This window comes from Hylobates moloch, unplaced genomic scaffold (assembly GCF_009828535.3).
Source record: "Hylobates moloch isolate HMO894 unplaced genomic scaffold, HMol_V3 SCAFFOLD_1, whole genome shotgun sequence".
In the NCBI taxonomy this organism is placed as follows: Eukaryota; Metazoa; Chordata; class Mammalia; order Primates; family Hylobatidae; genus Hylobates; species Hylobates moloch.
In genome coordinates, this window is record NW_026652276.1 from 38,667,432 (window position 1) to 38,694,183 (window position 26,752).

The following is a 26,752-nucleotide window of genomic DNA, read 5'->3' on the forward strand; positions in this document are numbered from 1 at the left end:
ATAAGTGTAGTATTTTCTAAACATGAATACCAACTTAGAACAAGAGGTATGTAAAAGTGAATTCAGGCTGGACGTGGTGGCTCACACCTGTAATCCCAGCACTTTGGGAGGCCAAGGCAGTAACAAAATGACTAGGATTAGAACTGAATATTGCAACAATTCTTTGCTCAAAATTCTGCTTAAATTCTCTTAGAATGGTTTGTTTTCAGCTCAACTCCAAGAAAGACAGTATATTCTGGCTCACAGACATTCTAGTCAGATGAGATCTTACATGGTCCAAAAAGAAAAGGATGTGGTATCTGAATTAATTTTGACCACCTTGTTAAAGGTTTGCCCTGGAGAAAAGTAGAATTTGGGATGACCTTTGTAACCCCAGATGAACTGGATCACTTGAGGTCAGGAGTCGGAGACCAGCCTGGCCAACCTGGTGAAAGCTTGTCTCTATTAAAAAAAAAAAAAAAAAAAGAGCCGGGCGTGGTGGCATGCACCTGTAGTTCCAACTACTCGGGAGGCTGAGGCAGGAGAATCGCTTGAACCCAGGAGGCAGAGGTTGCAGTGAGCCAAGACTGTGCCACTGCACTCCAGCCTGGACAACAAAGCAAGACTTTGGAAGAAAAAAAAATTCTTCCTGCTCCTGCTCTGTATTTATACTTTGCTAAAGCCCCATCACATCAGTATTCTTCTAGACGTTTTAGACATTTATGGCGATGCTGTAACTTCACAAATCATTTAGAGAATATGTGAAATGGATTTTATTTTGGAATAGCACCATCCCAACATTGTTTTCTATTTTTTTAGTCACTTTTAAAACCACTCAGGGATTATTAAGCCTGACGCTTTCTCTTTGTGAAACAGCATACCCATTCAGAAACTCCTATATCTCATAGAACTATATATAGATACATCTCTTGGAACCAACATTCACTTTATGAACTAGATTTTTTCAAAAGCTTTTAAGAAAATATGAGCAGTAAAATACAGGCTACTTTCTCCTAAAGGCTTCAATACTTACATGCTACATTACTGATTCCTTAACAAACAAGGCTTATGTAAGTATATGCAAACATACTCACATGTAGCTATATGTATATTCTTCTTGACCACCAAGGGGCTTCATATTTACATTTAAAGTAGAGACTGTTAACTCATAATTAGCCCTATGTGTTTCTATGACCCCCCCCTTACCACTGGCAAGATGAATGATAAATTGGTATTCCTATTTCATTGGCTGGATTAGATTAAGAAATAATGAGAACCAAAGGGATTTCAGTTATGCCCTGATCAAAGGGTTCCTTTCAATAACTTGTTTCTGAAATAATCTCATGAAAAAACAATTATTGTGCTCCTAAGACTTGGCACTAGACATTAGGTGTTCCATATTTTAACTCCTATGTTATAACTGCCCTTTTTCAAACTCAGATCAAATTGTACATTAACAAATATAGTAACAGCACTGCTAGGTTTACACCTCACAGAACCCCACTGAATTTATATTCACATGAAACCTTCCAAAGATTGTCAGCTCACTTCCTCAGAAGCATGCAACCACAGCAAGACTCCAATTACCCCCCCCAAAAAAAAAAAAAAAAGCTCATAAAACACACACTTCAGATCATTTTTGTTAAATCAGAGAATTGGTTACTTGAGAAAGCACAACAAATATTCTCACTGTAAATATGAAAAAAATAGGGACAATTGCAGAGCCAGTGGGAGTAATACAGGAGACTTACATAATTATTTTTTTTGAGACAGGGTCTCACTCTGTTGCCCAGGATGGAGTACAGTGGCACAATCTCGGCTCACTGAAACTTCCATCTCCTAGGCTCAACCAATCCTTCTGCCTCAGCCTCCTCAGTAGCTGGGACTGCAGGCGCCTGCCACAGCGCTTGACTCATAAATAATATTGTAATGAATATAAAATAAAAGTACATCTAACAGCCTTAGAACACTGATTCACAAATCATTAAGTCTTGCAAAAAGAGCTTTTCCAAGAAAATGGTTTCGTTAAAAAAAAATTAGTTTACAAAAAGTACTCTGATTAACCAACTAAAAATGCTGTGGCCACCCACTTTAAACAGTTATCAAATCCCTGGAGATGAAAGGCAGAACTTAACAGAGTACAGAAAAACAAAAAAGCGCAACTAAATTGACTCACACATTACGCAGAAAGCCTAACAATCCCAATTCACCTTACTTCCATGAGTGAGAAAAATACTTTTCATTAAAATCATTCCATAAAGTGGGGATATTTTTACTTTAACATATACTTTCAAGCATTTGAAAATCAGATTTACAAAGAAACTATTGAAGTATGTATTATAAAATACATTTAAATATGTGCTTAAACAGCCTTCAAATAAATTCTACCTACAGGGTCCTCATAGGACTATTTTGGAGCATACACAAACAAAGCATGAAATATCCCTGTATAGGCCGGGTGCGGTGGCTCACGCCTGTAATCTCAGCACTTTGGGAGGCCAAGGCAAGTGGATGACTTGAGGTCAGGAGTTCAAGACCAGCTTGGCCAATATGGTGAAACCCTGTCTCTACTAAAAATACAAAAATTAGCTGGGCATAGTGGCAGGCGCCTGAATCCCTGCTACTTGGGAGACTGAGGCAGAAGAATCGCTTGAACCCGGGAGGCAGAGGTTGCAGTGAGCCGAGATTGTACCACTGCACTCCAGCCTGGGTGACAGAGCAAGACTTTGTCTCAAAACAAAACAAAACAAAAATTAGCCAGGTGTGGTGGCAGGTACCTGTAATCCCGTGCTCCTGAACAAATCTAAGTTTGAAAATGTGGTTTAAAAGGCAAATATATAAAAAGGGCAGTTCTGTCAAAATTTAAGTTCAGAATGATTTAAAAAGAATGGCAGAGCCAAAAACACTAAATGTGATAAAAGAAGAGAAGTATATATCAATTAAGGCAGCTGGTATTCACACTATGGTTTGCACTGGATGGACTACAAATACAGCATTTAATTTACAAGAGGGACCCAGAACAGTGAAGGGATTTGGATAAATAAACAAGGGATTCATTTGGCATTCAACAAACAGTTCCTGAGCAATATTCCAGGATGTAACTGTATAAAAGACTGACAAGGTCTCAGGCTTTCATGCACTTTATATCACATCCTTTCATCCGCCTTCCCCTCCAAACAAGAGAAGACTTGGGAGGATAAGAGAAAGATTTTTTAAATATGTAGGTAGGACAATAGAAAGAACATGAACTTAGGCCAGGCACGGTGACTCACGCCTGTAATTCCAGCACTTTGGGAGGGTGAGGTGGGTGAAACACTTAAGGTCATGAGTTTGAGACCAGCCTGGCCAACATAGTGAAACCCTGTCTCTACAACAAAATACAAAAATTAGCTGGGTGTGGTGGTGGGTGCCTATAATCCCAGCTACTCAGGAGGCTGAGGCAGGAGAATCTCTTGAACCCAGGAGGCGGGCGTTGCAGTGATCAGAGATCACACCACTGCACTCCATCCTGGGCAACAGAGCGAGACTCCATCTCAATTAAAAAAAAAAAAAAAAAGAAAGAAAACCAGAAAGAAAGAACATGGAACTTAGAGTCAGAAAACCTAAATTCAAATCCTAATCTGACCATCACCTCAGCCTCATTTTTCTCACCTATAAGATATATAAGAAAATGATCACCAATCTTATTTTGTACATGATTCTAAGAATCAAATGAGATAATATTAAAACATTATTTAAATTGTTTATGTTGGAGGATCAAATTTCTTCTGCAAGACTCTTTCAAAGAATATCACTATAGGTCATAGCCACAGAGACAAACTTCAGCCCCACAAAATTCAAGGCTTATCAAAAATGGAATGAGTTGAACCCATTATCAGAGGTGTTCACACATAGGCTTACTGGCTTCCTGGCAAAAATACAGAAAAAAGAAGTTGACATACCATGTCCACAATAGCCATGGTGTCTAATATTTGTTCTTGCCCTCTCTGGGGAGTAAACAAAATAATTATTATTAAATAGGTTCCTGATTAGTTATTCTGCATGCATGATACAACCGATTATTTAGTGTAATTATTATATCTGATTCAATTTACACAACTCCTAGTTTTTCCACCATGGGTTTGGTATGAGAGTTGTACAAGCTAGTATAATTCCTTAGCACAAAGTAGCTTCAAAAATGTTCTCTTTTCCTTTGCCACTTCTAAATTCTGTTCATGTGCACCCAACTTTCATTATTTATTCTTTATAAAGTAAGGATGTCTGATTAAATAAAAAGGAAATACCATTCACCACAATGTTATTTTAAAAAGCAAATAAGCACTAAAATATTCAAAAAAATTCTGCTCAGAAAAATTAAGTTGTATGACTTTACATGGAAATCACGTACTGATTTTATTTTTAAAGAATTGAAAGATACAGTATTAACAACCTACAATTCATTCATTCTCCCATTCATTCAACAAAAGGTGCTAACTACCTACCATGCACTATTTGTAATTAAGGGATTTTTGTAGTTGAAGGTTTTTAATTAAATACATTCTATAGAATGCAAAAAAAAAATCTAACCTGGATTCTGGCTATAAAAAGGCCCTCCATTCATCTGATTCTGAAGGCTTGTTTGTGAAGTAATGGAAGGAGGGCGTCTATAGGGCAACGAGCCCCCTATTGTTGGGGGAGTATGGCGAGAGGCAGGCCTATTCATGCTGTAGAACTGTACAGGATGACCTGAAAAAGAGATAGAACACACACATGTCATTAAAATAAAATTATCTCAGATCATTAAATACTTTATGTACAATGCCTAAATCTTAACAATTAAAAATAACAGCTAGTTTAACTGGTATCTGAAATACACAAGGCAAGGTGAGTTATTGTTCGCTGATATTGTATCAGAGTACAAAAGTGGAAAAGCAAACAAAAATATGATTAAGTTTGGAAAGCTATGTCTAAATGGTTTACTAATTAGGGCCGAGTGCAGTGGCTCATGCCTGTAATCCCAGCACTTTGGGAGGCCAAGGCAGGCAGATCACTTGAGGTCAGGAGTTTCAGACCAGGCTGGCCAACATGGTGAAACCCCATTTCAACTAAAAACACAAAAATTAGCCAGATATGGTGGCGTGCGCCTGTAATTCCAGCTACTCGGGAGGCTGAGGCATGAGAATCACTTGAACTCAGGAGGCGGAGGTTGTAGTGAGCCGAGATTGCACCACTGCACTCCAGCCTGGGTGACAGAGTGAGACTGTCTCAAAATAAATAAATAGTTTGCTAATTAACACTATTATTTCACTAAATTAAAAATCTGATGGGATTTCAAAATCATCACAATTAGTTAAAATTTATCTACTCCACCCCCAAAATATAGCCACTAAACGCTGAAAACTAAAATCAACAAGAATGATGTTTGGGAAGGCAAGAGAAAAAATGTTTGACACACAGTCTTATTCCAAAATAATAAATAATAATAAACGTAAGGTAGCAAAAAAGTTTGGTTAAAGGAAAATAAAGTATTTCAACAAAAGGTTAAATGACATAATTTCAAATCAAACATTTCTTTCATTTAATCAAAAAAATCTACCATGAAAGCTACATTATTTTGTCTTAAAATTAAAATCTGAAAAATTAACAATCATGAAAAAAATTAAGATATAAAAACAGGGTCAAAATATACCTTATTTTTAATATCATCCCTAAGTCTATATATAGTTATCATCAATTTCACTGTACTTTGCTCTCTTGAGAGTTCTTCCACAGCTAATGTCAACTGGAGACATGATTCCATAATTCATCAATTTCCTAATAATATAATCCACTCCCTAAACTTTACCTTGACTTCACTCCCACCTACATTAAACTGAGAACTTTTTCTTACAGACAGAGCACTACAGCACCCATGAGAGAGCACACTAGCAGACAAGGGAGAAGGGGAGGGCAAGAGAGAAGAGGAGAGGGAGAAATAAGCAGGTGGAGAAGAAAGCAGAAAGGGGACAGGAAGCTAGAGGAGGAGGAGATGAGGGTGGAGGAGGGCAAGAGGATAGCGGAGGGGAAAGGAAAGGAGAAAGAGAAAGGGAGAAAGGGAGGAGATAAGTGAAAAAGAATAAAAACACTTTTGCTAAACCCAACAGGAAGCCAAAGGGCAAAAGAATCCATTGAAGCATTTCATGGAGGTCAGCCTACTGGAGAAGAGGGGAGAGTTAAGGAGGGGGGACTGGAGGAACAGATAATACCTGGCACACTCATCTATCCATTTGTGCCTAAGGTTACCCTGAAATTTTTTAAATTCTAAAATAAACTACTTGAAACACAGTGAGATAAGACTTATGTAATGTAGAATTTGATGAATGCTTGATTTGTTCAAATCTTCATGATCAAACACTGTAGTCATATCCTCTTCCAGGCTTCATATTTCTCAGCTGACTCTTACCATCTTTATTCTACTTTAATGTAAGACTATCTTCTTGGTAATTTTAATTAAAAGTATTAGAGGAAAAAAACACTGACAATTTTTCATCTTGTCTATGATTATAAAATAGTTTTACATAACTAAAATTGCTCTACAGGAGGTCTGAAAGTTTATCAAGCTTAGATTCATATGGAGTCATATAAGGATTATAAGAGCACTCAAGGCTTGTTATAACATTTAATCATCTTACATGTGTATCAAAAACTTAAGCACTCAAGCTTAAACATAATCCACTATCAACTGAGAAGCCTCTGTAACCATGATAAAAATGAAAATGTATAAACTATGACTTAAAAGGCATATTTAGTTATTTGAACCACTGAATACAATTATTAGCATTTCAGTAATTAATCTATAGCAAACTAATACAAACCTAGGATCAAGTTAAAAACATCTGGATTAACATCATTATGAATTTTATATAGTTAGATCTAGTCTAAAACCTCACATGGGCTGGGCGTGGTGGCTCAGGCCTTTAATCCCAGCACTATGGGAGGTGGAGGAGGGTGGATCATTTCAGATCAGGAGTTCAAGACCAGCCTGACCATCACGGTGAAACCTTGTCTCCATTAAAAATACAAAAAATTTGCTGGGTGTGGTGGCTCACACTTGTAATCCCAGCTCCTCAGGAGGCTACGGCAGGAGAATCGCTTGAATCCAGGCAGCGGAGGTTGCAGTTGGCCGAGATCGCCACTGTATTCCAGCCTGGGCGACAGAGTGAGACTCTGTCTCAAAAAAAAAAAAAAAGACACTATTCACACTACTAATGAGTCGATTTACCATTTGGGGTTTTAAATATATATATACCTAATTATCATAAACCTAACAATAAAACCTGAAACTAAAAACTTCTAGAAGAAAACACAGAACAAAATCTTTATGACTTCAGGTAAAGAGTTCTTAGATATGCCACCAAAGCACAATTCATTTAAAAAAAATTTGAAAAATAACTTAATAAAAATGAAGAATTTCTGCTATTTGAAATACAACATTTAAAAAAATAAATGAACAGGCTGGACCCAGTGGCTCACGCCTGTAATCCCAGCACTTTGGGAGGCTGAGGCGGGCGGATCATCTGAGGTCAGGAGTTCAAGACCAACCTGGCCAACGTGGTGAAACCCCATCTCTACTAAAAATACAAAAATTAGCTGGGCATGGTGGTGGGTGCCTGTAATCCAGCTATTTGGGAGGCTGGGCAGGAGAATCACTTGAACCCGTGAGGCGGAGACTGCAGTGAGCCAAGATCATGCCATTGCACTCCAGCCTGGACGCCAAGAGCGAAACTCTGTCCGCCCGCCCCCGTTCCCCCCACCACAAATAACAGAAAATAAGCAAACGAATCACAAAATGGAAGAAAATATTTGTAACTCATAATCTATAAAGGACATATATTTAGAATATAAAAGAACTCAATGATAAGAAAAAAAAACCCTATTAAAAAGGTGAGAAGGAGCAAAACATTTGAACAGATACTTCACCAAAGAGGATATACACATGGCAAATAAGCACATGAAAAAAATGTTCAATATCATTAGTCACTAAGAAAATGCAAATCCAAACCACACATGTAATGAGAAACCATTACACATGTATTGGAATGGCTAAAGCTAAAAAAGGCAACACCAAGTGCTGACAAGGATGCAACTGGAAACTCACACATTGCTGCTGGGAGTGTAAAATTATACAGCCATTTTGGAAAACAACTTGGCAGTTTCTTATGAAGTTAAAAATTTACTTATAACCCAGCAATTCTATTCCCTAGGTATTTACCCGATATAAAAACCCATGTGCACAAAAAAAAACCTGTATGTACATGTTTATAGGAACTTTATTCATAAGCACTCAAAACTAGAAAAATCTAAATGTCCTCTGAGAAAGGGATAAACAAATTGTGATACATCCCCATACAATACAACACTACTAAGCAATAAAATGTAATGAAATACTTAAACATGCAACAGCATGGGTAATTCTCAAATGCATCTGGCCAAAAAAAAAAAAACAGATCAAAAAAGCTACATACTATATGCTTTCATTTATGTGTTATACTTAAAAAGGCACAACTTTAGAGAAAAAAACACATCAAGGGCTTACCAGGAGCTGGGAGTGGAAGGGAAGGACCGACTATAAAGGGGGCATGGAGGAAATTTTTGCAATGATAGGACTATTCTATATCTTGATTGTGGTGGCAATTACATGTCAGTACACCTTTGCCAAAACTCACAAACATATATGGTATAAAGGGTGAATTTTACTGTACATAAGTTATACCTTAGTAAAAAGAAAAACAATTGCTTGGTAACTCAGCTACTGTATAAAAGAGACTATCCTGATATAAATTATTAATAAGGCATTTACCTTGCTTTTTGTTTTAAAAACCACAGTTAATTATCCCCTCACATAATAAATGTTTATTTGGTGAACACTGAGCCAGGCACCTGTTATTCAATTAATATTTAATTACTAAAACATAGACTCTCAGTTGGGGGTGATTTGTCCTTTCTGATGCATTCTTTATCAAAGCAGGAGCATAACGAGATTCCTATACTTAACTAGTTAGTTTGGCCTAACAGTTGTATTCGGATCAAAAACCAGCTCATGTTTACATTTATCTACTGCAGAAAGCTTTTCTTTGAAAGTCATATAGAAGGAATCCCATATGACATCATCCAAAATCCATTTTGGCTAAAAGTGTCTTTTAAAACATGTAAAGATCTTATATATGATATGTTTAACATGTATAACAGCAAAGCTGAATATAAATGCCATGAAGTTCTTCACTGGCAAGTGGAACACTATGGTGATTGATATGAGTTGAATCTGTGTCCCTGCCCAAATCTTGTGTTGAACTGTAATCCCCAATGTTGGAGGTGGGGCCTGGGGACAGGTGACTGGATCACAAGGGCGGTTTCTCATGGTTTAACACCATCCCCCTTGGAGCTGTTCTTGCAATAATGAGATCTGGTTGTTTAAGAGTGTGTAGCACCTCCCGCTTTGTCCTCTTGCTCCTACTCTGGCCATGTGACCAGTCTGCTTCCCCTCTGCCTTAGGCTATGAGTGTAAGTTTCCTGAGGCCTCCCCAGAAGCCAAGCAGATGCCAGTATCATGCTTCCTGTACTGCCTGAAGAATCGTTAGCCAATTAAACCTCTTTTCTGCATAAATTACCCAGTCTCAGGTATTTATAGCCATGTGAGAACAGACTAATACAGTGATATATGTCCAAACACATACATTTTATAGCAGATAATAACCTGTTTACTAGCCAGCATCATTAACCGTACAAATATATTTTGTAGCAATTGAGTCTATCTCCTCCCCAATCAAAACAGATTTTAGATTGCAATTTTAAAACACCAACCAACTTAAATAAACCTGAAATTCTTTAAAAGTCCATTGTCTATGAGTTTCCAATGCTGCTATAATAAGCAACAGATTCTGTTAAAAATAGACTTACAGAGGCTTTCCGTTTGTTGTATCAAATATTTCCTATAAAATATACCTTAGAATTATTGTAATAGACTTTTGTTAATCACTTAACCCGTAATAAAAATATTTCTAATGATAATTTCCAAAAACTGTATAGAAGGTAGCTCCATATTAAACTTAAAAATCTCTAATAAATGAAATTCAAGCAATAAAAAAACATAAATTTATGCCACCCTACTGGAAAAATGTATGAGAAAATTTACCTCAATTTTCTCAGGAAATGCTAATCTTTGGTCACATACTTTCTGGTTAGTACATTATTCTTATTTTTTTTAATACAAACTACAACCAAACCAAAAACAAACAAAAATCAGAGGTGCAAGTAAGAGAATAGCCAGATGACTGGATCTGCCTGCCAATGACTAAGCAAATACTTACCTGTAGGGGGAGTGGAAGAAACAACAGGGGGAGTTGGAGAAGTGAAGCCATCAGCAAGGGTCTGGGCACCCCCAGCAGCAGCGTCTGGGGCAGTGGAGGCAGGGACAGTAGCAGGAACAAGAGGGGCAGGGGCAGATGCAGAAGTAGCAGGAAGGGGAGGAGTGCCAGCAGAGACAGCAGGGGCTGAGGGGAAAGAGGAGTAAGAGGCAGCATTAATGAGGCAATCACATGAGGCAGGATTAGAAAAGGTATTAGAGTATTTAATGTTAGATATTCAGTGCTTAACACTAACCAAAAGAACAGAGTTGAAAAAAAGAGTAAAACTTATGTTAAAGGATTACTATATAAGCAGCAAATAATTCAAGATGCTCAGGGTAATGTGCAGATTTTTTCAATTCATTAAAAACAAACATTCCTTTTTATTTGAAAGCACTACTCCAGAAGAAAAGTGTTCCCTTCGTATTGTTATTTTTAGCGTAACATTCTGTATATAGTATACAAAACTAACATAATACACTAAAAAACAACAGTTTTCCATTTTGAATTACAGAAATCAAAAAAGACATATTCCAGATATCAGATTTAAAAAAGTTTTTTTAAAACACAAATCTTTATGATTTTTAAAAGGCATTATCTACTTGTTACTGTAAGTAAATTAAGTATGTAACATTCTATTAATGTATTTTGTGTCATGTTTTTAAAACTAAGTAAGTGTGCATCTCCTCAAATCAAATAAGCAGATTTTTCTGTTTCAGAGAAAAGAGAGTAGTATTTTCAGAGACTACTAAATTCCAATACATCCACTAAATTTAACTGTCAAAACTACTTGTTATATCTGCCCAATCGTTTGTTACTAATATGGTTCTCACACTGAGTTCCCACTGTGTCCAAAGACTGCACTGTCGTAACACTAGCTGGAATTAAACTTGTAACTCATAACAAAGTGTGATCTGAAACCTCAAAGCAGCAACTGAGCCACATCACCAAAGGCATAAAGAGAAGTGCAAAGTGAGCAAACACTTACAAATCACTTGCTTACAAATAACAAATATATAAAGACTTCCCAATATTTATGATTCCTAAAGAAAAAAAATCCTGATTACAAAGAAAGCCCACCATAATTAAATCACAGATTGAATCAAATTCGAAAAGAAAAGTGAAGACGAGGCACCATGAATGTTTTACCTGGAAAGACACTGGGAGGAGATGGAGTAGGAACAGCAATAGGAACCCCCACACTACCACTTCCACTGTTCTCTCGACTGCTGCTCCGACTACTTGGGTGGCTCCCTCCACTACTCCCACTGCTGCTAAAGAAATAAGAGCCACCAAAACATGAGTATTTATCAACAGTAAGAGATCATCAGCACTTCCCGACATTTTCTGAGATGAATGTAGCTACAATAAAGGTAATTCAAAAGCATTCCGCTTCAAAAAAAAAATTTCCTTGAGCTCCAAGTCAGTGACAGGTTAAAAAAAAAATGTGTGTGTGTGTGTGTGTGTGTGTGTGTGTGTGTATATATATATGTATGTATATTTATTAATTAATAAAGTTGAGGGAAAAACTGAGTTCAATAAGCTTGTTTTGACCACATTTTGAAAAAATTATCCATAAATGTGATAAATGTTGAGGTTTAACATATTAAAACAATAAATATTGCCTTTTTATATTCCAGTTTAATGCCTATCTGAAGAAACTTCTATTACAATAAAATAAACACATTTTCCTAAACAGATTTGAGTAATTTTAATTAATAATCATACTTTGATGTACTATCCCATATTAGTGTTTTATTATGTATAGTTTTTCATCTGTAAAGTTCCACCAAAAAACAACCTGACATTTCCCACATTTGGTCCATAATTTTTTTTCCAGATCAACTGAACTCTTAAAACTTGGAGAGAAGTCTGCACTTTGAGATGTCTGTTCTTTATCAACTTCCTGACTGCTCAAAGTTGAATTAGAACATGAGGAGAGAGAGGTGAAATCAGATGAGGTTTGGGAGAATAGAGTGAGGAAAAGAACTTAGTGCTTGGAAAATGAGAGATTTACCTGAAGTAATCTGAACAGATTATGGTACTATGACCATCACATTTTGCACTGAGGTAGAGAAAATACCTGTAAGTTCGATTTCTTTGATTCACAGAAGCTGTCCTCACAGGGCTCTGCTGCGAGGGAGCCATATTACGGGTTGGGCTAGGTACGTAATCATTTGGTACCACTGGAGGACGCACTGGCTCCAGTGTGCGATAGGGGGAGTGCCGCCTACAAAAAGAAGAGCGTATGTATTGTATGATTAAGCAAGTTTCGGCACAATAAATTCAAAGAGTTGCCAGCAGTGAGATACAATTTGTAATCAGAGATAGGAAATGTGTTTTAACATAATCCAGCTACCAATTTCAGTCTTTACTAATGTATCACTTCTCCACCATTAGGGTTTTGGTGAATATTGTTATTTTTCAGTCTCCAACCTCGTTTCCCTGTGCTAATGCAATTTTGCTCATTTATTCTCAAAGAGCACAAAGGTTCTCTACCATTTAAGCCAATGTTTCCCAGACCCTACTCTCTTCTTAAAAGAGTTGGAATTCTTTTAGTATCATATTAAAGTCTCCCAACTGTACTTCATGAATGCACTCATTATTCTCCTCTCCCTTCTCTCCCTAACCAAAGATATTCAAAGACAGGAACTACAAATCTAGATTTCGGATCTATAACCCCCACACTGATGATCAATACTAGCCATAATAACTCATTTCCCTTTCTATATACCAAATATACAGAAATTAAAGTACATCTGTATACAAAAATACACACTTTAATTTCATCTTCCATTCTCACTTTCTCCCTCAACTTTCACCTTGATCTCTTTTCTCTTTCCCTCCTCAGAGTTCAACATTTACAAAGGTAGGGGGAAGGGAATGACCACCACAACAGCCTTTCTATATTATTTACTTTGAACTGTAAAATACAAGCCAGACTGGATTTATTAACACATATTTCCCACCTTTTCCCAAAATTTCCTCGTAAAGAGGATGAAAAGAGGAAGAAAGGAAATATGACAGGAAACAGGATGCACATGGGGAAATTAGTGATTATTAAATTAGTTCTCATTTCTACTTAGGTTTCCAAATTCTTTATGACAATGATAAAGTCAATTGACATATTGTAGATGAGATCTTGGTCACTAAAAGAATAAGAACTGATCAAGATGTGAAAATTAAAAAGCTTTCTTTTCCTGAAATGATGTTGCTCTACTGACTTATGTATGGATCCCAGAGTTCCTTTAACTATTGCTCTCCTGGGGCACTCGAGTTATGGATCACTGATTTTGGATGAGATCACTTTGCAATTTACTCTACTACCCTTCAAAGTCTCCTTACATATATGTATACATTAGTAATTAAAAGTAAAATAAGGGACACTGGATGAAATCTTGGGTCAAAAGAGGAAAAAGTAATGTCAGGACTTTGGATTTAAAATACTAAAAGGAAGTTCTGGCATCTCTTAAATTATAATGCAAATATTAAACAATAAAATGGGAAACATTAATTTCTCCAACATCTAGTTTTCAGACAATTTTTCCCAGGCAATAAAAATGTTTTGTTGCGGCCAGGTGCAGTGGCTCATGCCTGTAATCCCAGCACTTCGGGAGGCCGGGGCGGGCAGAGCACTTGAGCTCAGGAGTTTGAGACCAGCCTGGCCAACATGGCAAAACCCCATCTCTACTAAAAAATACAAAAATTAGCTGGGAATGGTGGCGCACACCTGTAATCCCAGCTACTCAGGAGGCTGAAGCAGGAGAATCACCTGGAGGCAAGAGAATTGCCTGGGCACAGAAGGCAGAGGTTGCAGTGAGCCAATATTGCACCACCGCACTCCAGAGAGACACTGTCTCAAAAAAATAACAAGCTCTGTTGCATCCAAGTAAAAATTCTTTGAGAACTACAGAGTGAAGGCAATGATACAAATAAGATTTTTTTAAAAAAAAAGGAGCAAAGGAACAAAATGTGGTGACTAGGCAAAGACTATGTGGAAAAACAGGTTATAGCCATCAACTAGCAGAGTGGGCCTCAGCAACTCTGGTCCCCAAGGATCCTGCAGAACCATTGCTAATATACAAGGAAAACAAACACTGGTATATGAGCAAATATTCAAAACTTGAAAACAACACAAAGTTCCATTTTTCTAGGGACTTTCTAGGGACTAAGTAGCTTATCTTACTAACAATCTTGACTTAAAACCCAACAAAATCCATAAGGCACTACACATGATACAAATGTAAATGTTTACATAGGAAAATAAAAACAGAGTTTCTCTTCATCTCTCTACCCCGACCCCTGGCACCATTATACACTACTATGCCATCTACCTTCGACCTTGAAGTTTAAATCTTATTTGATCCACTAGATTTTCTCTCTCTCTAAGCAGAATTATTTTGTCCACCCCTAATAAAGTCATCCTATTCCTGGTTAGAATTTATTTTTATTCTTTGGTCTCCTACTGTCCTATTATCTCTCTTCCAGCACTATCCTCCACTATATCTCAAATCATTTTGTCCTATCCTGATTCAGTGCTTGATTGCGTTTCAGTTATTTGAAGGTTTGTGGTTGTTTTGTTGTTGTTGTTGGTGGTGGTGGTGGTGGTGGTGGTGGTGGTGGTGGTGGTGGTGGTGGGTGGTGGTGGTGGTGGTGGTGGTGGTGGTGGTGGTGGTGGTGGTGGCGGCGGCGGCGGCGGTGCTGAGGAAGCCAAAAACAAGACTGTCAATTAAAAACTTGTTTAGCATATATCATAAAGCCAATGGTTGTCAAAACATTTTGTCTTTGTCTTATACATTTTTAAACATCCAATTTGTGGTACAGTGACCCTAAAAAATTGACAGAGGACAAATATTACCCCCCTTTTACAGATGAAAAAACCGAATTCTTGGCAGCTGACTATGTAGGAATTATAAAGTAACAACACAGCTGAAACAGAATTTTAATCACCTGGCTTCTGGGCTATACTAATGCCAACCTAATCATAAATCTCAATCACAATAAGTCAAGTTTATAATACGATGCTCTAGAAGAAAAAAGTCAAGCTTTTCCATTAATTGGCCATTTTTGCCAAAAGTCAAATCTAGAGCCCAACTCTGTAGGACCAAAATAAAGCTCCATATTCTTTTTTTTTTTTTTTTTTTTTTTTGAGATGGGGCTCACTCTGCCACCGAGGCTGCAGCACAGTGGCATGATCACGGCTCACTGCAGCCTCAACCTCCTGGGCTCAGGTGATCCTCCTGTCTCAGCCTCACGAGTAGCTAGGACTACAGGTGCGTGCCACCACATCCAGCTTATTTTTGTATTTTTCATAGAGACAGGGTTTCACCATATTGCCCAGGCTGGTCTTAAACTCCTGGGCTCAAGTGATCTGCCCACTTTGGTCTCTCAAAGTGGGGATTACAGGCATGAGCCACCACACCTGGCCTGAAGCTCAATATTTTATAATCTACACAGCTTAAAAAGGATAGTTGGAGTTAAACTGTAATATAAAAGACTATATAAATTTTCTGAAAGAAAAGGAATTAAAATTAGACTGCAATTTACAATAAACCATGAACTTGGGCTAGGATTTTACCTCAAATTTAAAATTCACTAGAAAAATAATTCCTCAACAAATCTTTTTGAAGTATAAAAATGTGTTTCCTAAGAGAAGAGAAAGTTATACACACAAACAACAATCCTACAAAGAAAATGGTCTCTCTTCAAATATTCAAAAAATAATTTAAATGTATGTTGTGCTTCATTTTTAAACAATACTACATAAAATGGTTTTCAATTACTACTTATATACTCACCCAAGTGTCCCTTTCCCTGACATAGGGGGACTAGGGGGCTTCTGAGTTGGAGGTGTCGTACGCGGCAGCCCACCCATCTTCATGTTCTGGGTACTCACCTAAAAAATTTTAAGGAAAACTCAACTTGTATGCAGTGAAACAAAGTGGCACTTTTGGGAAATAATGCTACACTACGTAACAAAGGAAGGGAAGGTTTAAATACAGGGAAAAAATTAGAGGCCATGCATTTCATATGCAATCTCTACTCTACTATTATTCTACAGTTGTACTCAAAGGACTCTTCCTAACGTGAGATTTTCAAATCATTATAAACTTGTATGCAAAGACTTTATTTGCCATTAGGCCATCACACCAACAGATCACTGGTTAGACTATTTGATATTACATTCAATTAAAATTAAATAGAATAACTACAAAATTTTAGTTTTAATAAAGAGTAACTCAATCAAAAACAATAATGCTTTTAAGCAATTCCTTATTTTTAGAGATAACTGTTTTTTTTTTTTTGAGATGGAGTCTCGCTCTGTCACCCAGGCTGGAGTGCAGTGGCACGAGCTTGGCTCACTGCAACCTCTGCCTCCCAGGTTCAAGCAATTCTCCTGCCTCAGCCTCCCAAGTAGCTGGGACTACAGGTGCATGCCACCACGCCCAGCTAATTTTTTGTATTTTAGTAGAGACGGGGTTTCACCATGTTGCCCAGGCTGATCTCAAACTCCTGAGCTCAGGCAATCCGCCAGCCTCGGCCTCCCAAAGTGCTAGGATTACAGGCGTAAGCCACTGCACCCGGCCAGTAACTTTCTTTAGATAGTAAGCATATCATAAGCAAAATACATTTCCCGAATAAAAATATGCAACTATGCATATGATCCACTGTAACTAGAGAATATAAAGACAAATCATGTAATATATACAGAAAATATTAGTTTTTTAAGTTGTGGGCCAGCCTTATAAGTCCGATTTAGTTAGTATCTTCTTATGAAGGAACCACCTACCTGAAAACTGCTAGAAGTTCAAGCCATGTTCCTAAACATCTGAACCAGAAAGTTAGGGCTGAGGTATCCCATTCAACTGGGAGCAGCACAAGGGCCACAGGCAATGTCCTAGTTCCAATGGGAAGTGGACCCACTCGGGCCCAAACTGAAGGTGAATTCAGGCATGAGAAAGATGTAACATAGTCCTAAGTCAGAGCTGGACCGTAACTCTTCTCACTATTCTATCCCCAACTGAAAATGCAAGTGTGGGAAAGATGGGTAATCTGGGAATAATGGAGGTCACCAAAGGAGTATGTTAGCACTTATACAGAAAGCCCTGGCTATCTCAAAAAGCTAAGAAAAATCACTCACAAGTGTAGTTCAAATGCAGTCTCAAGTTGAGACTACCAATGGGTTAATGTTCACCACACAGGTTCACATATGATTCTATTTTAAGACCCTAATATTTTGAATTGCCATCTTCAAAACATATTTTGAAAAAGGACCTCAACTTTTCTAAAAATAATATGGCTAGAGTAGTCAAATTATACTTTCTAAATAAAATTGCAAGACATTATACCACTGAAATCAGAATATATTTATAACTGTAACTTCAGAATATAAATTTTAAGAAAGCAAATCATAATTGTATACAGAGAAGTGAGGCTATCAAAACCAACCCTGGCTTAAGTGGAATTGTTTAAAATCCTAAAATACTACTTGTTATTTGAATAGGCAAGAAATACTATCTCAAGAAACAAATTCTTCAAATGAATAGCCCAGTGAACAAGTTGTGTGTGATGTTAAAACAATCTTTAATGACAAATGATACCTTTGAAATGTCAATATTTTAAAGTGAAGCATTTATCTGTAATCCTTTTGTAGTTGCTTTTAAACAATAAAAACAAACAAACATTATCAAGTAAGAGTAAAGATTAACTTACCCTTGCTCTCCCTCTCATTAATAAGCAGAGGGTATACTACTCGTATCTCAAAATGAAAATGCCAGAAAAAGTTTTTTTAAAAAAATCAATCCACATTTGGGGAAAATTTTAGGAGTAATATGACAAATAATGAATAGCTTTTAAAACTGCATATATTAATTTCTGAAACCAGAAGATTTTTTTAAAGTGGTAACCAAAGTCCTTTAAGCTCAACCTTAAACAACATAAAACCCAAAGTTACTTTAAGTGATGAGGGAGAAGTGAACCAAACACTAAAACTACATCAATTTGCTGAGAAACAGGAAGGAAAAGGAGCAGGAATTTAAGAGAGAATTTTATTCTATACATGGGATAGCTAAAATATTTGAAAAGAGCTTTCCAACTTTTATTTGTTTTAGGTTTTGGTATGCAAGGTGTTTTTGTTTAAATTGCAGTATCTTTTGTAAGTCTTCAGACCTACCCCCCACCCCCCAAAAAAATAGCATAAAATAAGCAATCTCTATATTAAAATCTGGTGGACATTTATTATTATTATTATTTTTTTTTTTTAGACAGAGTCTCGCTCTGTCACCCAGGCTGGAGTGCAATGGCCTGATCTCGGCTCACTACAACCTCCACCTCCTGGGTTCAAGCGATTCTCCTGCCTCAGCCTCCTGAGTAGCTGGGATTACAGGCGTGCCACCACGCCCAGCTACTTTTTGTATTTTTAATAGAGATGGGGTTTCGTCATGTTGGCCAGGCTGGTCTCGAACTCCTGACCTCAGGTGATCCACCCATCTCGGCCTCCCAAAGCGCTGAGATTACAGGCATGAGCCACCACGCCTGGCCAACATTTCTATGAGTATAACTTCGTACATTTTATGATCTGTAGAATCATCAAATGACTGTATATTTGTTTGGCTAATGGGATTGAATGACTAACCTAAGTCACTTAAGAAACAAGAGTCTCTGTAGAGTGTTCAAACAATCTAATTTTATACCTCACTAATATTTCATTACCTTTCTATTAAAAGTTTTTCAATATTTCCTCAAGGCATCTTTTCCCTTGTGAAAAATGTTTCTACGCTAAGTAAAGCAATAAACGTGCTATGCAGAATATAAATACTGCCATCAAATTTGAAGAAAAGGAAGAACAGAAATAAATGCCAGACAAAACAATTTTTATAATAGGTAAAATCTACATCATAATTAAAGTTAAACTATATTTCAGAACTAAAATAATCTGGTAAATATAAAAATATATTTACTAGACAGCCGTCATGATTGATCCTAAAACAACTATTCTGAGAGAAGTATTTAAGAGATAAAACATTTCCTGACAAGTAGCAAAACACATGAGATCTCTACGTGCTGATGGAGAGCAACTTAACGAGAGCAAGAGAGAGAGAGACAGAACACATACCATAAACTCAAGACAAGGAAAACAAAGCAGTACTGCAGCCACTTCATAATAGTAATTTCACTTGAAATACTTTTTAAAGTTACAAACATAGCAGAACTATCATCAGGCACATACAACAGTTTAGGAAATTAGAACAATACTCTGGTGGCCGGTATCAATCATAATTTTGTTATGTATTTTTTTTATTTCATAAAATGAAAAGATCTCAAGAGCTAAGTGAAGCAGGTATTAGGTACAAGAAAGAAAAGCTGGAAAAGTCCCCACTTTTTCCCTACCAGAGAGAAACCTCCAAAACAGAAGAAATATTTCATTTAGGTGATGAAAATTAATGCATGGCCACAGCTCAAACACTTTCCCACTAGGCTATGATGAAGGAATGCAAATACCACCGGAGGTAGAAACAGTTCCTTTATGACCAGGCTTTGGAGATCACTACAACTGGCACCACTCATTAAGCCAATTATTGTGACTTAATACTTTTTCTACAATGCTCCTACCTATACTGCTCTACCTTCTTTGGTACATTCAATACTTCCTTGAATACTGATATAATATTCATTATAAATATCATGCCTGGACAGCCAAGTATCTCTAATTCATAGAAGACATCACCTCTGCTATGAAACCTCCCATTAACAGATGACCTACTACAACAGAACAGTGGCAGACGCATCCTAAAATGTTATGTGCAGTATACCCCTCATATATTAATCTCCTACCAGACCTCTAGGTACAAGAGTAAAGGCATGTGGGGAAAAAAAAAAAAAAAAAGAAGGGAGCCTGTGGGGGAAAAAAAGGAGACAAAACGGTCTATAGAATGATTTCTCTGCTTTAAAGGTATTTTGAAATAAATAAGACTCACATGCCTAAAATAAAAAGCAATGTCTGGCTGCGCATGGTGGCTCATGCCTGTAATCCCAGCACTTCGGGAGGCCAAGGTGGGCAGATCGCCTGAGGTCAGGAGTTCGGAGACCAGCCTGGCCAACATGGCAAAACCCTGTCTCTACTAAAAATACAAAAATTAGCTGGGCGTGGTGGCAGGTGCCTGTAATCCCAGCTGCTTGGAAGGCTGAGGCAGGGAGAATCACTTGAACCCAGAAGGCAGGGGTTGCAGTGAGCCATAGCGCTACTACACTCCAGCTTGGGGTGACAGAGTGAGACTCCATCTCAAAAAAAAAAAAAAAGAAAAAAAAGAAAAAGCAATGTCTACAGATCCTATAGAAATAAAAAAAGAAAAAAAAAGAAATACCAATGTGGGAAGAAATCGTTAGAAAAACCAGCTCAGGTTTTTCTCTATGAAACTTCCCTAATAATTTCTTAAACTTGTTAAGTTTTAAAAGAACAGGATTCCAGACTGGGCAACACAGCAAGACCACATCTCTTTAAAAAAAAAAAAAAACAGTCAGGAGTGGCTGTAGTCCCGCTACTTGAGAGGCTGAGGCAGGAGGATCACTTGAGCCCAAGGATACAGTGAGCTATCATGCCAGTGCACTCTGGCCTGAGCAACAAAGCAAGATCTCATCTCTTTAAAAAAAAGAAAAGAGAATTTAAATATACAAATAGAAGAGGGGAAGTGTGTGTAGGTTGTGTCTATATGTGAAATAGGATGGGAAAAAGCTGAGGTCAGTCACCTTTGGGCCCTCATTCTCTGTTCAGTTTTGTTCCCCATTATAGTCCCATCTAGTACATAATTATTTGGCTTTCTAGAGACCTCTATCCCTCTCTTCAGAGGATGTATGTTCCTACTTCAATTCCTAAGGGACTCCAGGAAAAGGACCAAAAGATCCTGTGAGGAAAATCAAAGCTGAAACCAGGAATTAGAGTATAAATTCAGGACAGAGGTTAAGATTTTTAGTAAAAGGGTTAAAAGACAAAAAAGCCTACCGAGTCAAGAGTCCAATAATAAAACATAGAGAATAAGGGGATATAAGATTAGGAGTAAGAGGAAAGAGAAACAGGTAAAGAAAGCAGAAGAAAACAAGAGAAACAAAGATGGACAAACTCCTGCTTGATTTTGAAAACAGATTCTAACAACTGGCTTTTGTCAAAACAGAATTGGTGGCTTAAGGTTGGAACTTATAGGCAAAAACAGATGGGTCTCTCAAAGGTTGATGTTACTATAAAGCTTTTCTTCCAGGAGCTGTGCTGGATAAACTTTTAAGAGTGCACCTTCAACTGTACCTGAAAGCTAGAAATATAAGGGGAATTTATCATATTTCTGTAAGGAATGACAAATACTTGCTAAAAATAGTACTCAAGTGAAAACAGTCCATTTTTTAAACATGGGGCTAAATGATGGATCTTCAAGATCTTAAGCAAAATTTTTAAAAGTATTATATTCTTAATTTGCTGGTTGTAAAACCCTTAAGCCCTGCTCATTAATTATTAAGAATCTGAGCCGGGTACGGTGGCTCACACCTGTAATCCCAGCACTTTGGGAGGCTGAGGCGGGTGGATCACAAGGTCAGGAGTTTGAGACCAACCTGGCCAATATGGTGAAACCCCGTCTCTACTAAAAGTACACAAATTAGCCGGGCGTGGTGGCAGGAGCCTGTAATCCCAGCTACTAGGGAGGCTGAGGCTGGAGAATCGCCTGAACCCGGGAGGCGGAGGTTGCAGTGAGCCGAGATCGTGCTACTGCACTCCAGCCTGGGTGATGGAGCAAGACTCCGTCTCAAAAAAAAAGAAAAAAAAAAAAAAAAAAGAATCTGCTTGGGTGATGTTCAACTGAAATAATACATTAAAAATCAGAAGTTTTTATTACTTTTGATTAAACTAATATGCTTATTTTAAAAATACTTAAGTTTAGCTTCATTAGTGACAATTTTAATGCTTTCAACAGAAAAATTCATTACAAACACATCATACTGACCTCAGTAACACGGTCTTAAAATTCTTTTTACTACTAAAGAGTACTAGCCAGGCATGGTGGCTCACAACTGTAATCCAAACATTTTGGGAGGCCGAGGTGAGAGGGGGGCTTGAGCATAGGAGTTCGAGACCAGCCAGGCCAATACAGTGAGATCCCATTTCTACAAAAAATTATTTAAAAAATAGCCAGGCATGGTGGTGCACACATGTAGTACCAACTACTCAGGAAGCTGAGGCAGGAGAACCAGTTGAGTCAGGGCAGTCAAAGCTGCAGTGAGTCGTGATCACACCAGTGCACTCCAGCCTGGGTGACAGAGTGAGACCCCGTCTCCAAAAAAAAACAAGAGTAGGGAACAGGAACCAGTTCAAGGTACATTCCACTTTTATGTGGCCTTAGGTATATATGAAAACACCTCCAATATGGCATTCTATCCACTGACCTTGTACGTCCTTTGCTGTAAAACTATTACCATACTGTTTTTAAAAATCTTATGAACTCTTAAATTTGTAACTTGACTGAAGAAAAAGTTAATCCAAATTTCAGATGACAAGAACCATTAAGCAATCAAACATGCTGTATAAAATAGTAAAAGTTAAACTTTTAAACAAGGAGGTCTCTTCTGAGTCAAATCCCACATGTCTGGTCCTAAAGTATGATGACTTTCTCTAGAGACTGTCTGAAAAGTATAAAAAGTATGACAGCAATGGGAGCAGCAAAGACAGAGCTCAAAAAGTGCTGAGAAACAGAAAAAGAGAAGTAGAAAGAAAAAGGACTAGGTCTTAAATAGGTTTTAAATTTTAAACAACATTTATATCAGCTACCCTGATTAAAATGAGGATAAGGAATCCACAATGCTATTGCTCATCAGGAGACTTCTAAGACACTTGCTAGAATCCACAGGTCTCCAAAAAGCTCAGGGATCTTATCTAAGTGTGATTCTTCATTAGATCTTTCTAGGAGACTCTGTTTGGCCTATCTCTCACAATGGAAACAGATCCTGACGCAGGAACATCAAGAAGGAATCATAGTGGGGCTTAGAGAAAACAAGCATGAGATAGTGGCTTGGGCAAGCTAGTCTAAACTTTAAGGGTAAAGAATTTGTGTGTTTCTGTATTTTTTCTTCAGTTAAACTTTCCATGTATTTCTATCACTTTGGAGGTTAACACATCAATGGTCAAAATTTGAATACAGACTTTAGGGTAAAAGGACCAAAGCAGCCACAGTCTGCTTTTGGTCTAGTTCACTGCAACCCACTTATTTCAAGCAAAAGGAATTTCTTCACAATTCCACACTTACTCACCATGACTGAGGATTTGGAACCAACAATCCAATCAATAATACAGGAGTCCATATGCCTGGGCTCTTCCAATCAAATCTACCTACCACGGGCAGGTGAAAGTTGTGTGGCCATAGTTAGTACTAGTTAATGATTCAGAGCTCAGTCATCTTGTCATCACTTTCTACACTAAAGATATGGCAAATAATGGGTGTTAGGTGGGAGGAATATATATTTGAAAATAAACTATAAAACTCACCTACAAAAAAAAAATCAAAGAAGAAATGCATGCTAAGTTTTGTATATAATTTTAGTAACCTTGTATTTTAGGCAGGCTTCTTGAATATAGTTGAATTTCTTTTATCACGAATCCTCCACGATACCAAAACGTTATTGAAATGAATCATAACAGGAAATATCTCTAATTCTTAACTGATATTCTGTTAAACATTATCATGAGCTTTTGATGTTTTGCATATAATTATATTCACCTTTAAAAGCTCTTACAGTTTATATTGAAATATATTCTTTATACAGCTATTTGGAAAAAAGAATAATTTTTCTACAAAATATGATACTGCAACTTAAAAAAAAAACCCGTGGCACTGAATATTTTCTGCTTCTCGATTTCTTTATACTGATTAAAAGATAATGACATATTGTCCATAAGGTATATCAGAAAGCACACCATTTATAGAATAAAAAGGCTATTACACAGGGGGAGGGTTAAATAAAGCACATTAATTGGCCCTCCGATTCATAACAAAGTCTCTATATTTATAAAAATCCAGCTAATTATATTTCATAACATTTTTATGATAGGGTAGCTTACATTTCAGTTTCACAAAATATATTAACATTACAAAATAACCATTCATTCAACAAATATTTACTAAGCACCTAGTGTGTGTCAGGTACTGTTCTAGGCACAAAGGATAGAGCAGTGAACAAAATAGACAAAAATATCTGCCCTCAAGGAACATGAAGACACACCACAAAGTTGCATGACAAAAAATAAAACAAAAAGGAGGAATTATTTATTGGGTTTTAAAAGGCCAAGTGTTAACTATCTCTTTAACTCCCCATATGTAATATTCTACATAAGAACAAAGAATGGAAATCCAGCCCTGGAATCTCTTACCTTAAATCTAAGCAACCACTTAATGCATAAATGGAGCAAATAAAAGAGGTAAGGAAAAAAAGCATTGAAAGGTTAGTTGAAACTTCAGGATGTGAAGAGAAAGGAAAAAAAGAAAAAACAAGTTAAGCATTCAGCATTAACAAAATAATGTTTCAGTAGATCATAGAAAGAGTGGTTAAAGCAGAATGTGTCATGAACAAAAGTTTCTTTGATGAATTTAAGATACTGTTTTATTCCAAACTTTAATTTTATTAAAGATTTCTTCAAATTAATGACCCTTAAACACTGAAAGTCAAAAAATGAAGGGGCTAGAATCCTGAAAGAAAAACATTTTACTTCGAGGATTATAAGAATGGGGGATGTAAACCTATGAATTATATATTTTTTAAAAATGTGATTACTTTTTTCTTATGTAATTGGGCAAACACAAATGTCTTATTTTATATTCTAAGTGTCTTTTTGGCATTAGATTCTGGAGGTATTCTAAAATATTCCATTAGCAGTTGTTAGCCTTGAATAAATTTTCCCAAGTTAGAAGAAATTTCAGTTATTAACTAACCATCCAATTACACATCTTATTTTAACATGCTCTTATCAGTAATCTAAATGCATGTAGGTATTGGCTATAAAATTAAATATTGGGCAGGCATGATGGCTTACACCTGTAATCCCAACATTTTGGGAGACCAAGGTGGGAAGATCACTTAAGGTTAGGAGTTCATGACCACCCTGGGCAACCCAGACAGGCCCTGTCACTACAAACAAAAAATTTAGCTCAGCATGGTGGCACGTGCCTGTAGACCCAGGGAAGCTGACAAGGGAAGATCACCTGAGCCCAGGAGTACAAGGTTGGAGCGAGCTATGATTGTGCCACTGCACTCCAGCCTAGGTGACAGAGTGAGACCCTGTCTCAAAAAAGTTAAATTAAATATCATATTCCAGATAATGGTGCTTGCATCGAAACTCTGAAGAGAAAGAGATTTTAAAAATAAACTTACAGTGTATATTTTCTTTTTACCTAGATCTACATTAAATTTAGATTTAACTGATTTCCACCCATAACAGTGTGTTTTTTAAGTATGCTTACATTAGAAAAAAAAATCAACTACATGAACTGTACAGTATAAGCATGTATGTATATTTATTTAGTCAAATCTGGTAAGTCACGGTCTTTCAAACTACTGATCAGACATAAATTAATACTCAGCTAAAGCTCTGAATCATTAAGTTCAAATACCAATTTAAATGAAATTTGCATGTTCTAGACACCCAAATACATCTTAAAAGACAGCCAAAATATATAATAGCTACACACTCAAAAGCAGTGGCAATATTAATTCACCTATTACTTTTACCTAACACTATTTTTGCCCAAAATGTTGGGATAAAATTATTTTAGAAAAATTCGAAGTACATGTTTATTAATATATGTTGTTTTTGAAAACTAATGCCAAAAGTCTGCTGATAAATACTTGAGATAAGGTAAACACTTTCATAATAACATGATGAATGATTTTTTAATCAGTCAAATTAAAATTGGAAAGATTACACTACACTTATTTACTCAAACCATAGGAGGTATTAGCATAACTAAGCAAATATAATTCATTCAAAGATGATTGTTTAAAAGTTGAGAATACATCACTAAGAAAAAGCAAGAAGGGTAAAACAGTTATAGTAGCAAGGAATCTTCACAACCACAACTGGGTCAAGACTTTGTCCTCTAGGAAAGAAAGATAGATAAAAAGCTTAATTTTCTCAAGAGTTAGTTTCATTATAGGTTACTACTTTTAAAAGCTTGAAAAAAATTATACCTACCTTTACTCCATGTCCAATATCATCTAGAATTGTATAGTCAATAGGTTTTCTAATATAACGAACTGGTCGTTCAAGGTTGGCTGGAGCAATAATCTTATGTGTCCTTGAAGTGTTTTTATTGGTAGTCAAAATACCAATTTCTCTTCTTGCAACTTTCTCTTTATGAATATCAACTGTCTGCAAAATATAA

General features: G+C 36.8%; 1 protein-coding gene across 50 annotated transcripts in view; it reads right to left on the reverse strand.

Annotated features, from left to right (window-relative positions):
• ABI2 (abl interactor 2) overlaps nt 1–26,752 on the reverse strand; it is a 110,579-nt gene that overhangs the window by 29,910 nt on the left and 53,917 nt on the right. For 9 of the 50 annotated variants that reach the window (XM_032754831.2, XM_032754827.2, XM_058439395.1 and 6 more), the window contains 7 exons: nt 26,563–26,739; nt 24,745–24,762; nt 16,139–16,236; nt 12,424–12,570; nt 11,490–11,614; nt 10,305–10,487; nt 4,546–4,704 (listed from right to left, as the gene is read on the reverse strand). In XM_032754831.2, coding sequence (XP_032610722.1) covers nt 4,546–4,704; nt 10,305–10,487; nt 11,490–11,614; nt 12,424–12,570; nt 16,139–16,236; nt 24,745–24,762; nt 26,563–26,739 — 907 coding nt within the window. The remainder of the gene's footprint in view (nt 1–4,545; nt 4,705–10,304; nt 10,488–11,489; nt 11,615–12,423; nt 12,571–16,138; nt 16,237–24,744; nt 24,763–26,562; nt 26,740–26,752) is intronic. The other 41 variants (XM_032754839.2, XM_058439491.1, XM_058439463.1 and 38 more) reach the window with 13 other exon arrangements.